Consider the following 15,684-nt stretch of genomic DNA (forward strand, 5'->3'; position numbering starts at 1 on the left):
AGTCCTGACCATCTTGTTCTTTTGTTCATAAAAGTTCATGAAAGTTCAAATAAAAAAAACCCATGAGTTGGAATAGTAATGACTCTCTCTCCTTTTCGTGTATGTGGTCCAAGAGACACAAGGGCCAGCCACATCAGCAATCCTCAGATGCTTTGAGAGAGGATTTGGTAAAGCAGTTGCTGGTGGCATTTATTTTAATGTTCACGCTAAGGCACTGTGAGGCTTGGAGACTGAGGGTCTGCGTTAAAACAAGAGGGTTTCGCTGGAAGATGGTCTCAGTATCCTGATTTTAGCCCTCTCAATTGGCATTAACTACCTCATGTCTCTGTGTTCATATGCCTAGGCAGCCTTTTGGGCTTAGCTCTACGAACTATCCAGATCTAGAACTATTCATATGAATACACGTGGTTGTGTTAGTTTTCTTGCCACTGGGACAGAATATTGGGCAGGAGCAACCTAAGAGAGGGGGATTGATGCTCTCTCATGATTTTGGATATTTTAATACATACATCCCAGTCCTGTTGATTCAAGGTGGGATGGAGAATCAAAGTGTGGGAAGGTTAGAGGAAAAGCATCTCATGGTGGACAGGAAGCGGAGAATGAGGAAGGAATTGGGGGACTAGGTAAAACATGGACTGTCAAACCGTAATGACTGACTTCCTTTAATGAGGCTCCATCTTCCATAGTTCTCATAGGAGTCCGGGAGAGACATTTGATACTCAAACCATAAGAGCAGAGAATACTGTGGGACTAATTGGATCTCTCTTCTGTATTATCTTGCTGTGGTAGAGTTCTATGTCAGGTACAGTTAGAAGTATGGTACCTGTATATCACACCGTTTAACTTCTCTCTAACAACCTCGCAATGTCTCAGTGACACTGTGACCTTCGGTCTGAGGGAAGTTCACGTCCAGTAATGTCCCCTCTTCATACTTCTGGAAGCAGAAGTATAGAGAATTAATGTGATGACATTCGAAGGTAAAAGAGCCTACGTCTGAACCCATGTTGGCTCCTGACCACTAGGCTTTATCACACTCTCTAGTATGGGGATCGGTATTTGTGAATGCCGTATTTCTTTACAAAAATTTCTTTACCAGCCATTTTTAGAGCACTTTCTATGTGCGTTGTGCTGAGCCTTGCAGTTCTGAAGACGTGAAAATTACCTTCATTAGCACTCACAACTTAGCGAGGGAGACAGACAAAGTCAGATAACCAAGGAAACAAACTACAGTAAGGATTTGAAGCAGCGGGGCCAGAAAGATGATTCAGATGTTAAAAGTTTGAGGCCAGCCTTGGGTTATAAGAGACCCTGTTTAAAACAAAACAAAACAAAACAAAACAAAACAAAACAAAACAGAAAAAAAACCCAAAAAACAAAATGTAAGACTAGTGACCTGAGCTAGATCTCTGGGACCCCCATGGTGGAAAGAGAGCCAGCACTTGGCAAGTTATCCTCTGACCTTCACACGTGCGCATGCGCACACATGATGTGATTTAAAAAAAAATAAGTAAAGAAATCCGCTCCTGTCAATTCGTGTTCATGATTTAGATAGTAAAAATACCCTTGAGACTTCATACGATTTCTCAGAGAGTATCCTTCAATGTTGGCAGCGGATTTTCTGTTCTTTCGCTTGATGTGTTACTTGTTAAGAAGCGGGAAGTGCAGAGAACAACCTTCCCTAGGTAGGTTCTGCCCCTGTCACACTGCCACGGTGGCTTGAAATGGACATTCTGGTCAGTTCTGAGTCAATTAAATTTCTTCCCAACGAGATGTCCAGGAAACTAACATTTCAACCTGAAAATAGTTGAGAACCAAGGTCCTCTGGGAATGACACGCCCCCCCCACCCCCGCCCCCAAGAGATTGTCTCTGAAACCATCAGACTAGACGGGTGGGCCTAGCAACAGTTCCTTTACTCCCAGCCATTTTATCCGCTCCTTAGATTTCCTTTAAAGGTATTTTTAGGGTGTAAGTAAGTATGTTTCTTTCAGCAGTAAACTCTTTTCCTATAAAAGAAAATAGTAACACCCCCAAAAGAAAGCTAGAAACAGAATACGTCTCGAGGCGGTGTCTCGATGGAAAGATCATTACCAAGTTTACAGTCTGGCTTAGACGTCTATGTGAAGGCAGTTACTGTTCTGAGAATTGCAGATCGTATATAAGGGAGAGTAAGTTGCAAATCTCAAGTTGCTTCAGAAAACCATGCATATTATTTCTTACAGGCTTTATGGGCCTGGTGACACCAGGCTTTCACTTAAAAGATAATTGAAAAGTCTTGCAAGTAAATTCTGAGAGTGTTTTCAAGTAGTGTCTTGGAGTGGTCTGGCATTCTGGAGAGTTAGGAGGGATTCCTAATTTGACATGTCCTCAGTGTGTGATATACACACAGATGCTTTAAAGTTATGCCCTATATTGGAATATTCCTTTCTGCGTTGATTCAGTGACAGATATTCCATTTGTAATGCTATAAAATACTTTAAATCACATTGGTTTATGATGACGGAACGTCTATATAAAGAGGTTTGGTAGTGTGTGGTGATGTGTAAGAGTTAGTCCACGATAATTAAAGTGTAGGCACCAGTGGCTTATTGGTAAACAGATTATTTTATTTCGTAGTACTATAATTTTTTCTTATGTTTTAAAATAAAACCCCTTTATCTCTTGAATAGTCTGTGTTAACAATTCTGCCTCTCAGGATTCATGTAACAGATGAAAAAGTGTTTGATTTCTGGCACTGAAGTTAATTAAATAGAAAAAAATCACTTTGATTAGTAGGTTCATGTTTAGTTAAAAATAAGTATGTGTGTATTGGCCTTTTTATTTTTTATTTATTTTTTATTGAGCAGGTCTGCAGGACTTCCTGGCAAACATAGAATAAGCAATGCAAATGCCACGCACTAAATTGGAATGGAATGAACACTCTCTTTATCAATGAATCTTGTCAAGTGTCAATCAAAGTTGGGAAAATTCTTCCCATTGGATTATGTATGCTAATAGCTAGGGCAGGGGATAGAAAGTACATTCGCATGCACACACACACATACACACATACACATGCATGCATACATATGCATATACACACGCATATATACACATGCATACACACATACGTACACACACATGCATACACACATACGTACACACACACACACACACACACACACACACACACACACACACACACACACACACTCCCTTTAAGAAGCCAAAAAGATAAGTCAGAATATCTGGTAGGTGCTTTGAAATTAGTTTCAGAAGATATTTGGGACTCAATATGGACTTTTTTGGGGGGAAATACCTATTAAACATTTCATAACTGATTTAGTTACTTCCTATTTAGAATCATTTTGTCCACACCTGTGAAAAATCAGAATAGAGTAGGATGTTTCCTTTTCTCCAGTTCTGCATCGCTTGGTTCCTCACAAACCTCTGCTCTTAACAGTTTGAAATCTTGTAATTTAGAAAAACCACGCATGACTGTTGCAGGAAGTGGGCAAAAGGAAGTCCTTTCCCTCAGACTGTTTGGAGGGAGGGTCTGTGTTCAAATGCTAAGTTGGCCACAGAGGAACAGCAGCAGTCTGGAACAATCTGTACGTTTTTGGGCTTTGGGTGCATTGGCCGCAAAGCTCATAAATGTTAGTTTCCTTCCTGGCTTCAATCAGGCCTCTCTCTGTCTTTCCGTCTCCCACCCCTTCCCCTCACCCCTCTTCATCTGAGATCTGGCATAGGGAATACATACAGCATTCATATTTCCTTTATATTGAAATGAGGGACGCATGAGTATGTCATTCAACAGTGAATTCTTGTCCGAGAAGAGTATCTTCCCAGCACTCGGGTCCAGACCGTAAAAGGTCAACCTGTAACATGTTCCGAGAATCTTCCTGGAACTTAGACGGGCTCTGTTGGGTTTCACTCAGCACCCATTAATAATTTAGTACTGGGATAAAAATAAAAACAACGGATCTCATCTTACCGTGTGGGAACACGCGTGTGTGCTCAGTCGTGCAGGTGGGATGGGAGGGGAGCCCCGTGGAGTAACCAGCCTGAAGAGGTTATTTATGTGGGCCGGGGTGACTGCCTCCTGCAGCACCCTGACTCAAGATTAAAGGGAATTAGTGTAATTGCTCCTTGTGGGGGAAATGTATTTTTACTTTTCAAAGGAGGTTGTAAAAGCCTTAATTATCTAATCTAAACACAAGAAGCTTTCTCCCAGCTTCTTTCAGCTTCTTTCCCCATAGCAGCCATATACAATTTCCAAAGCCTTGAGCTTGAGAAAACAGTGCCTTTCCCCAGCTCTGTTACAGAGCCCACCCATGGGGGGACAGTAAAGTTACTTTGTAGCACTGGTGACTGAAAAGAGTCCTTAAAGCTAGGATTGGCTTAAATCGATTTTTAAAATGATTTTTAAAACGAGTTGAGCTGCAACCAGAGTCACTTCACGTGTAGCTCACTTCACATGTAGCATCAGTGCCTCCGGTCTGTGGCAGTTCCTTTGAAGACTACTCATCTTCCGTGCTGCATGTACGTCAGACTCGACTACTTTGGGTGGTCGGTGTGTGCTTTGTCAGACCTTTTCTCTATTTGTCACTGGGACATGGGAATTTGCTCCTGAGGCTAAGTGTACTTGTGTGTGGGATGCACATGCATGTGTGTGTATGTATGTATGTATACATGCATACCTCAAGTGTCATACTTCAGGTGCTGTTCTGCATATCTCTGCCTCCTCAGTACTGGGATTACAAACATGAGATCTGCTATCCATCCATCCATCCATCCATCCATCCATCCATCCATGCATGCATCTGTCTGTCCGTCTGTCTGTCTATTTACGATGGGTTCCAGGGTTTGAACTTGGGTCCTCATTCTTGGGAAGCAAGCACTTTAACGACTGAGCTATCTCCCCAGCTACCTTTTTGGTCTATTAACTCTTGTGGGCTACTAGTTTTGAAATTGTTAGCAAGTGAATACATGCTATATATTTCCGATGGAATGACTTAGGTGCTTTGAGGGGAAGAAGGAAAACCCTACTTAGGAAATCAGGGACTGTTTGCCTGTCCTGTAATGGAGTGTATAGGATCTTGATGTTGAGACATGTGGGGAAAATAATGCCACTAATTCTAACTAGAGAGGTTTTGAGGAATTTCACATCTTTTAGCACACAGCCCTTGTTTTGTTCTGACCTCTCACTTTGCCTCACACCCTGCTCCCTGCTGCCCATCCACACTGAACACAAGCTCTGTCCCACCCAACACCTTGTTCTTCCCATGCCTCTTCCTATCCCAAAGTCACTAGGAGACCTGCCCCCAACTATCAATTATTGTCATTGTGCTACAATGACATAAATTCTGTTAAGGGTGGTACCCAGTACTGACTACAGAATACATTTGTGCTATCTAGACAATGTATTCCTATGGAAATTATTGATGGCTTTAACATTCCTTTTTATTGGTTTGTATATTAGTAGTTTATCGATATGTCTCTGACATCAAGAGCCGGGACTACTGTGTTTTACAGTGTTTTTTACTAGCATTCACTTTTATAAGCTTCATTATGATTTCATCTAGCCTTTAGTGAGCCACACCAGCTCCTCTCAGAACAGAGATGCCAATTGAAGTCCATGGGAAGAAGGCTCACCCTGAGCTCTGAGTGTGTTACCAGGCCCTGAGTTAATTCTTGGCCATTTTTCAATGAAGGGCAAGGAAGCTTCTGTTGGTCTTTGGTGCAAAGACAAATGACAGAGGTACAATTGTCACCCCTCGTTGTTCAGTGGAGTCCTGCCTCCATCTGTAAACACCCATTTATCTGGAAGCCTAAGATGATGGCTCAGCTTCAAGGTGAACCAGATGTTGACAGCTTGGTTGCTGTCTAAAGAGCAGCAGGCCAGGTGTGGAGTGTACACCTGTAATCTTAGCCCTCAGGATGTAGAACCAGGAGGGCCATAGTGAGTTGGACCCTGGCTTGCTCTGTATAGTGAGTTCCAGGCCACAGAGCTACAGATAAAAACCCAGCCTCAAAAACACACCCAAACCAAAGGGCGAAACGATTAAAATAAACATCTGAAGCACACGAAACAGCAGCGGTCTCCCATGGCTGAGACTCCAAGCTGAAGACACATGCAGGTTTATTGAGTAGGTCAGTTTTGTATGGTTTTCTAAATGTTTTCATTCTTTGTCTGCCACAGGTCATCTACTTAAAGAAGACACCAGAAGAAGCCTACAGAGCTCTCCTGTCTGGCTCAAACCCTCCTTATCTTCCATTCAGGTACAGCTGCTACTGGGTCTTGGGCTATACTTGGCTTGACTGCTCCTTAGAGTTGGGGTAAGGAGTCTTGTTAACTGTCTGACACTGAGACTATGATGCTATCCAATATGAATTGAGAATCCTTTCCCTCCTCTAAGTTCTGAAGATAGTTATTATTTATTATTATTATTATTATTATTAATTTTTTTTGTGGACTAGGAAGAAAAAAAATGGTCTTTTCTTTCTAGGCATTTCCCTCTACCCTTAAATCTTTTCTGTACTTTGGCAATGTATTAAAAGATCAGAGTGTCTGATTTATGAGCTAATTAGATTCCAGTAATTTTATCATGGGTTTACCCAGCCATTCTTTCACTCCATGAGCACTGGGTGAGCTCTGACTGCCTGATAGTGTTACAGATAGACCCAGCACTACTGCCCAGGACCACAGCTGTGATTTGTGTTGGTCCTAAGATCCTCTGTCCATTACATCCATCTTCAGGAACATTCTCTCTCATTTCAGCATTGGGAAAGAATCTTGTGTGCATGTGAGTTGGGAATGGGAAGCTTCATCAGTCTGCCCCATTGCTGGGTAATGTGTGAGAGTCCATTTACCCGCTCTCTTATTGTTAGACCTGTAGGTCATTTTCTACCCTTTCCGTTGTGGCTTTTCTGTTCACATTGTTTCAGGTTCATTTTAAGAAACTTAAAAATACTCTAGAGAACTTTATTGCCTTGTTGCTAGACATCATTACAGTCAATAAATTACAGTCATCTGTTGAAAGGTACTCATTATACGAGAAGGAATATTTAGAAATGCAGGGGTGTTTGTTCCCTGGTTTAAGCCCTTGTGTCTTACTAGAATTCTGGCCTTGACTGGAATCGGGGTTGTGCTTTTCTCATAACTCAGAAAGCTATGTTGACAGTAAACTGTATCTCTGAGACTCGCCTCGTTACACAGAAAAAGCACAGGAAATGGCGAATGATGGTGAGAGGGATGCTGTACTGGAGTTGAGCTAAAGAAGCCACCCAGCACCCATAATTACAGAATGCCTGAGGCCATGGAGGGTTATCACAGACCTTCCAGCACTAATTCTGGGTACCCATTATGGCCCTGGCTTCATTACAAACTGGGTTATAGCATTCACAAGGCTTGTTACTCCTTTCGTTTTATGCTATACGTTTGTCTTCATTATCTAGACATTTTCCCCTGGTCATTGCTATGTTAGCAGCTGTCCATTTAAATATTTCTTTTTAAAAATTATGTGTCTGCATGTGGGCAGGTGCATGTGAGTGCCAGTGTAGGCCAGGCGCATTGGATTCCCTGGGAGCTGGAGTTATAGATGGTTGTGAGCCATTTGACCTGGATGTTTGGAATTAAACTTGGGCCCTCTGCTAGAACAGTATTTCTTCTCATCTCCCTTCCCTTCCCAGTTACCCATTTAATTTTTTATTGCTTACAGTTTTCTACAACAGCCTATTTTGATTGCTTTATTAAGGCGGGCAGCCATGTTTGTCTGCGCGCTTCTTTGAAATGTCTGAGTCCCCAAACGTATTAGTTATTTTCTACTGCTATGATAAAACATCTCCATGAAGATGACTTAGTAAGGAAGGGCTTATTTGGCCTGACAGTCCCAGAAGGATAGCAGTTCATGGTGGCAGACGGAGGCAGAGGCAACAGGCAGTGCAGCTAGAATGTCAGAGGGCTCATATCCTAATCCTCAAGCTCTGGCAGACACTGCCAAACAGGCATGGCAGGTGGCTTTTAACCATCAACGCCCACCCTCCAGTGACGAACTTCCTTCAGCTAACCACACCACTTCAAGCTGTCCAAAGAGCGCCACCTAGGGGCTAAGTATTTCAAATGCCTAAGACTATGGGGGACATTTCTCGTTGAAACCATCATAATCATATCAACTGTATATTTCACTATTCCTGATAAAAGGGTTTTATGGTTACTGTTAATTTAAGTAACAGCCTTCCTCAAAATTTATTCATTTAGCCAACAATTACTAGAGCAGACAACTCTGTGAAGCCCCATTTTTTTTCCTTTTTCTTTTTTCTGTATCAGCTTGGCAGGCCTTTTGCCTTCGATTCTTTAATATATTTTATGCCTCACAGTGCTATACATACCATGAAAGCAAACTTCTGGTAATGATTTGTTTGCATGGATGACTTTTCTCTTGAGAGTGGAAATTCATGTTTTTTCCTATTTGTGTCCCTAGAGAAAGACTATGTATTAATGTATGGCTTTTCCCATTCCAATAACCATAGGGGTCTTAGGAATCTGAAGACAGGATTTGTGACCAACTATAGAGCAGCTCAGTATAGTTTCTATAAGTGAATGGGGATAGGGAGGAGTGCCAGTGCTTATCAGAGTTCATGTGGGAGGTCTGAAAACAGAAATTTGACTTTGGAATTGAGGAGTAGAAGTGAGATCTAAGACAGCCCTATAGGATCAGGGCTGTCAGGGTGAAATGTTTCATTTTAGGGTGAAAACTGGGGCCCACGAACACAGGAAGCAGTTGATTTTTGGGTACTTTTAAGTTCATATGACACAGGTTTTCAAAAATGCTATGTTTGGCAGAGTACTAAATCATGTGACACTATAGTATTTAGTACCAGAACATTAATTAAAATAAAATGATCTGTTTCTTTTTCTACTTGAAGTTATAGTTAAACTTTATAATTATAGCATTCTATGAGCCTTGGTTGACACTTCCCTAAAGGGCTAGAACAGATAGCTCAATTGTCAAAGTGCTTGCAGTATATGCACAAGAAATGGAGTTTGGTCCCCAAAACTCACATGCAAAAGCCAACTGTGGTGGCGTGCACTTGTAATCCTACCACTGGGGAGGTACATCCTAGCCAGCTTAGCCTAATCGGTCAACCCTAGCCCAGTGAGAGAGGCTCTTTCAGCTAATCAAGATGGACAGCTTGTGGGAACGGACTCTGCACGCACCCTTATGTGCACTTCTAGGGATAACATACAAACACACTCAGGCAGGAGAACACACAGGGTGCAGACCCACACAGAGTCACTGAAAATGAGACACAATAAGGAGGAAGACTTGTGTATCATTACTACCTCATTCTTGATGGACTCGAGTGTATTCGACTTCTGTGACCGCTGCTCATCTCTGATGTGCCCCAGCTCTTCAGAAATGTTGCTTTTCTGTTTGGGAGTCAGTCTTAGGGTGCTCTCCAGAATATTAAGGTATTTGTCTCGAAAATTGTTCTTTCACTTGAACTAAGAGTGGCCAATGTGTTTATCAAGAGTGGTGGTGGCTGAAAACTAGAGGGAAAAGATATTTCAGTTGTTTGGGTCCGACTATCCTCAGGGCCGGCTTGGCAGCTGGCCTTTGTGGAAACAAGGGAATTACAGTTCTGGGGGTAGAGCCAGCCGAGTTTGGCTTGGCAAGCCCAGATGAGTGTTGTTGCAGTCTCTCCTTTTCAGAACGCCCCAAGCTGAGTCTACGGTGTTGGTCAAACATTTTATAAAAGTCAGATTATTTGCTTCTTGTCTAAAGTCCCACAAGACCCCTGCCCCTAGTGAATCAGTTTTGTGGTTAGGCGATGTTAGTGTTTTTCATATCTGCACTTTTAGATGAAATAGCAATCGTGAAAGCTTCAGGTTTCACAAAACATGAAGTATTGACTATATCGCATACTTTCCTTTGCGATTTGCACACTCGCATGTGTGTGTGTGTGTTCATAAGTGTGTGAGTGCTCACAAGTGGAGGTGCTGTTCATCGGATCCATCATTTCTGTCCACCATTTCTTTGAGGCAGGGTCTCTCATTGACCTCAAACTCATCAAGCAGAATAAACATGCTAGCTGCTGAGTCCCAGGAATCCACATGGCTCTGTCTCTCTACTGTGATTACAAGAGTATCTTGTGGGAGGAGAAACAATAGTCATAATAAATAGCGTAAAATTTCTCTTTTCAATAACAAAAGGAAGATCATAAATCGAAAATAAATCCTTAAGATCTCATGCAAATCATCCCACCACCACTACCACTACCACCACTACCACTACCACCACCACCACCACAACAGAAATCAACCTCCCCCACAAACCCCAATCCCAAACAAGTATATAGCACTGTGCCTGACATTTTTTGTTCTGTCGGTTCTGATGCTCAAACTCTCCATAACTGTAAGGCAAGCACGTTGCTGACTGAGCCGTCTTAAAAAGCAGCTTGATAAGTTTTGTTGTTTTGTGTTTGTTGGTGATGATTCCTAAATGTGCCAAAGTCTATTTTTCCCCCTATGGTATAAAAAATTAAGGGTGGGGTAAAATCTCTCAGGACTATAGTTTTAAAGTCATATCCAGGAAGCGTGACATGGAAAGGTTGACTAGATGAGGAGGGGGGTGGGGGTAGAAGTTGAACAGCCTGGTTCTCGTGGTTGCTGTGTTCTTTTGTCTTTGTGAGTTCTTTCCTGGCTAGGTCCAGAAATGCGTCTTGTATGCCACGCTCCGTCTGCCCTGCCTCTTGCCCCCAGCTTGCAGAAGAGGCTCGAATCTTTAGCTATAGGTCAGTGTTTCCCAAAGTTTCTCCATGTTTCTCCAACTTGTCTGTGCACTTCAGAAGTTTTTAAGAAGCCACAGCCACTCAGGTTCCACTACCAGAAGTTCTGATGCAGTTGACGCTGGCTGAAATCTGGGTATTAAATACTCCATGTGACCCTAACATGTGAACTCGTGGCCGCTTAGAGAGCTTTTCTCTCAGGTGACAATGTGAAATGCTGCCTGAGTGAAATGACCCAGGTTTAGAACCACTCTCGTGGGGATTAGTAAAGCATATTCCTATTTAGAAGATTTGATCCATGTCGACACAAACGAAGCAACCTGTTTAACCTGCAATTGTCTGGAGTGCAGAGTCAGTCCTGATGAACAGGCAGCAGAACTACTCTTCCAGAACACTCTAAGGCAGGTTTCCTGACCCACACCTCGGGATCGGAATACTTTGCTATGGTTTCTGTAACTGTTTCTGTGCTGTTTCCCGAGAGTCTGAGAAATAAGTTGGCTCACTGACATTTTTTTTTTAAATATAATGTGAACAAGAAGAACCAAGCTTTCTCTCTGAACAGCCTGAGGTCAGTCTCCCTCACCAGGACACACAAACCTCCCACCGACAGTCCTTTAGCAACACTGACTTTGCAAATAGACTCCTAGTGTTTGTGTTAAGGGAGGTGTTTGCTGTGTTTGGAGGATGACCCTTAGTGATGACTTGGTTGCTGAGCTAAGAGGCTGAGCCTTAATGGGAAATCTCAAAAGCAATTAGTTGAGATCTTCGGGCATGTCAGAACCTGCAGTTCTTTTAACAATGGCTCAGAAGGGTCAACCACTTAGAACTTGGCACAAGGTTACCTTCTTCTGAAGCAAAGCAAACATATGTCAGGCATAATGATTAAAACATACCAGGTATGTGCTAGCTCAAATATGGCATTATGATTTTTGTTAAAGTTTGTTTTGTAATTTAACTCTGTACTTCAGAGGGTGACACACACACACACACACACACACACACACACACACACACACGTTTTTCCTCTTGAGTTTTTAAAATCTGGGAACAAAAATGAGTTTCATACTGTTTCATGATGTTCTTCTTGTCTGTCTGTCTGTCTATCTGATGTCTGTTTTTGAGACAATTTAGTCCTGGCAATCCTGGAAGTTGCTGGCCCCAAATTTACAGAGATTGATCCTCTTGCCTGTGCCTCTAGGGTGCTGAGATTAAAGGCATGTGCACTACACTTGGCTAAAATGTCCTTCTCATTCTCCACTGTCTCGCTGCTTTTTGGTAGTGTTCAGGGTCAGTGCAAGGGCTGTGTGGATGTTTCATAAATCCTTGATTTTGGTGCTTAGTGTTGGAGAGGAATCCAGTGATCTCTGACAACTTCTGGCTTCAGTCTGTTCTGAACAGCTATGCTATATTTTATGGAGCTTGGAGAGCTATGAAAAATAGAATGTAACAGGTTTTTCTTTTTAAACACAATTTACAGAATCTGGGACTAGAAACAATCTTTAGGGTCTTCATGATTCCTTAAATTCAAAGGAGGTGATCTCTCTCTCTCTCTCTCTCTCTCTCTCTCTCTCTCTCTCTCTCTCTCTCTCTCTCTCTCCTCCCTCCCTCCCCCTCCTTCCTTTCAAACCATCAAAATAATTACAACATGTGTTGTGAAAGTTGGTTCAGACTACTTTCCCCCACTGTTCCTATGTTTATGGCTTCCCATTTTCCCATTACTGGAACCAAACTTTCAGCAGTAGGGCTAGTCCCTAACCTTTGTGTTCCTCCTGTGTCTAGTACCAGCCTCAGCTAGGTGGGAAGAAGACTGCAACCATTTAACCTTTATGACACTCTGGATTATTTCTGTTTTAAAGGGAAGGTTGTGGGTCGATGAGATGGCTCAGTGAGTAAAGAATTTATTGTTCAGGAAGGAGGCTCTGAGGTGTGATCCCCATAACCATGTGTGTGTCTGCAACCCCAGAACTGTGGGTTTGGGCATGGAGGGTGGGATCCCAGAGCTTGCTCTAGGTTTAGAGAGAGATACTGCCTCAAAAAATAAGTGGAAGGTGGATGGAGAGATGGCTCGGCCCTTAGCATTTGTTGCTCTCCCAGAGGACCCAGGTTTAGGTTACCAGCACCCTCATGGCAGCTCATAGCCATCTAGGATTCCAGTTCCAGGGGACTTGAAAGCCCTCTTCTAACCCCTTAGGGCACCAGGTATGCATGTGGTGCATGCCCTTACATGCAGGCAAAATATTCCCACACATAAAAATAAAGGCAAGTTAGGAGTAAAGATAAGTTAGAGAACAATAATGAAAGATGCTTGATATTTATATCTGGCCTTTATACATATGTACACACATGTACACATATGACACACACATGCACATCTGCATGAAAAATTGTATTGTTTAAGTGGGTGTCAGTCAAACATTGATGAGAAGTGCAGACCAGAGCTCTGTGTCTGTCTTCCTGGTGTTATAGCTGGTTCTATACAGGTTCTGTCTTGTTGATTTTCTGTGACCCTTTAAGCCATGAATGAAACCAATTTTTCACCTATTTCTGCTTATTTAGATAAGCTAAATGATTTGTATGAAGTTGGATGCTGAGTCTGTAAAGTAGGAGCCTGTTTCACCTTTGGCTTCCGCACAGGTTGTAAGCGGCTTTGGATCCTGCCCCGACAAGGTCATTCTGTTTTGCTCTTTCAGGGGCAGCTGTGTTCTCTCCACAAAATCGTTCTCACCTTGGTGGTCTTATTTTCAGCTGCTTGGATGCAAGCAATACACTCTGTCTTTCCCTGCAACTCCTAGACATATGCAACCAATTTGTTCACAGGTTGAACGTTCTCAGATATAATATCATGTAAGATAGACGTGTCTCGTTCTCAGGGACTATATAGGATCATATCATATAGATCCAAAAGTGTGTAGTTTTCAGGGAACATAGGACAAGATCATACAATATAGATGCCAAGTTTCTAGTTCTCAGGGATCATATACAGTATCATGTAATATAGGACCATACAATATAGATATAATGGTTTCTAGTTCTCAAGTGTAGGGCTGTCCTGTTCTGTATGTGCTCTTGAGCACTTGAACCTGGTCAAGTCTAAATTGAGAGAGATTAAAACTGAATTGAAAACAGTGGACCAGGGAGGTGGCTCACTGGACAAAGGCACTTACAGCTAAACCTGATGAATTGAGTCAGATCCCCAGGGACCCACATGATGACAGGAGAGAACCAACTCCTGAAAGTTGTCCTCTGACATGTGTACACCATGACACATGTATACACCCATGTAAGAGATGCATGGTGTACACACATGAACATACCACATAAAAACACATTTTTAAAAAGAAGGAAGAGTGTAACTATATTGGACAGGTCCTGAAATGGTAACATATATTTAATTAAACAAAATACATTATTAAAAATAATTTGGTTATTTTTAAACATAGTTATAAAATATACTAATATGTTTGCTTCAGTTTTGTGACTGTCACTCATGTTTTTATAGGAGAGTAGTGATAGAGGGTATATTATGCTGTTGTGAAAAATAATGTATTATTATATATATATAGATTTGAAAGATTAGTGGTTCCCAGCAACTAGAAGGGTATAATTTTTTGTATGAACTCCTGGTGTCCATCGTTTATTCATCCCTTCATCTGCTCAACAACACGTGCAGTATAACTGTGTACAGCACTGCACCCTTCTCTGGGTGAGCAGACAGCGGACACACTTTGTTTTTAGGAAGCTCCTGGCTTTGTGGCGATTGAGATTAGTTTGCTTAGAGAAGTTCTTAGATGACCTTTGAGAGTTTCCAATATGCTGCTCTTCAAATGTTTCCTAACTACTTATTATCTAGAGCCTTTGCAGAGAATCATGGGCTCAAAGTATGTGTAGATGAGAGTCTTTTGTTAGTATTTGTTACTCTGTTCAGTGTCAGGTTTTTTTTTTTAAACCCCCCCCCCCAACAGGGTTTCTTTGTGTGACCCTAGCTATCCTGGAATTTACTCTTTTAGACCAGGCTGGCCTTGAGCTCATAGAGATCCACCTGACTCTGCCTTCTGAGTTCTGGAATTAAAGGCACCATCACCAGATTAATTAATTTATTCGTTCTTGAATGGAGTCCTGACATTGTAGAGTCGTGCCTTGTCTCCGTTTTTCACTTGGCACAACTTTATCAGCAGACATGTTTTCTTAGGAATTAGCATCTCGCCCTATTAACCCTTACAGTTGTGTCACTCTGAGTGGCTTCTTAAATTCTTAGGTTACGAGAAGTGGTGTGCTGGCAGACAAGCTTGACAGAGTGCTTGCGGGTGCTTGTATGAGTGCATTTATTCTCAAGTGAACTAGGTGCTCAAGATTTCTGAATATTTTCAATCAATTCCTATGAGCTTATGTAAGTCATGTCTAGGACCTGAGAAAAATCAGGCCCTTTCATTTACTTAACTAATTGTAGATAGTGATCCTAGTTTCCTAAATATATATTTTTCTACTTTCCTGCAAACTAAATATAAAGAAAATAAAAAAACAAACAAAACAAACCAAAGAAAGGAAGAGAAAACCCCAAATTAAAGCAGTCTCAGTTGTTCATAGTTTTCAGATTTCATTCATCTGTTTTTCTGTTTAACGAATCTATATTGATGCTCTCAAGATCAACCCAGGCTTTGACAACTGCCCAATGGCTGTGGGGCCCAGGTGACTGTTAAACCAGAAGTCACTTGTAGGAGGAATTGCCTGGGAGGATGACGTTTGGATGATGCTCAACACAAGGCTGAGCTAACTTTGTGTTTGGATGTCTGCACACCATGGCTGGCTGTAACATTAGTCTTCTTTATCGAAGGCTACAGACACCGTTTGTCTTCAGCAGAAATGGTCCGTTAGATGCTTTCGGTGTTTAGCGTGTTATCCCCTCAATATAGAGCGGC

At 42.0% G+C, this 15,684-nt stretch overlaps 1 protein-coding gene across 3 annotated transcripts in view; it reads left to right on the plus strand.

The window, feature by feature from the left end:
• Cdc14a (cell division cycle 14A) overlaps nucleotides 1–15,684 on the plus strand; it is a 152,688-nt gene that overhangs the window by 49,746 nt on the left and 87,258 nt on the right. For all 3 annotated transcript variants that reach the window (XM_032897431.1, XM_032897432.1, XM_032897433.1), the window contains one exon: nucleotides 6,180–6,259. In XM_032897431.1, coding sequence (XP_032753322.1) covers nucleotides 6,180–6,259 — 80 coding nt within the window. The remainder of the gene's footprint in view (nucleotides 1–6,179; nucleotides 6,260–15,684) is intronic.

The sequence above is a fragment of the Rattus rattus genome, chromosome 3, assembly GCF_011064425.1.
Source record: "Rattus rattus isolate New Zealand chromosome 3, Rrattus_CSIRO_v1, whole genome shotgun sequence".
NCBI lineage: Eukaryota > Metazoa > Chordata > Mammalia > Rodentia > Muridae > Rattus > Rattus rattus.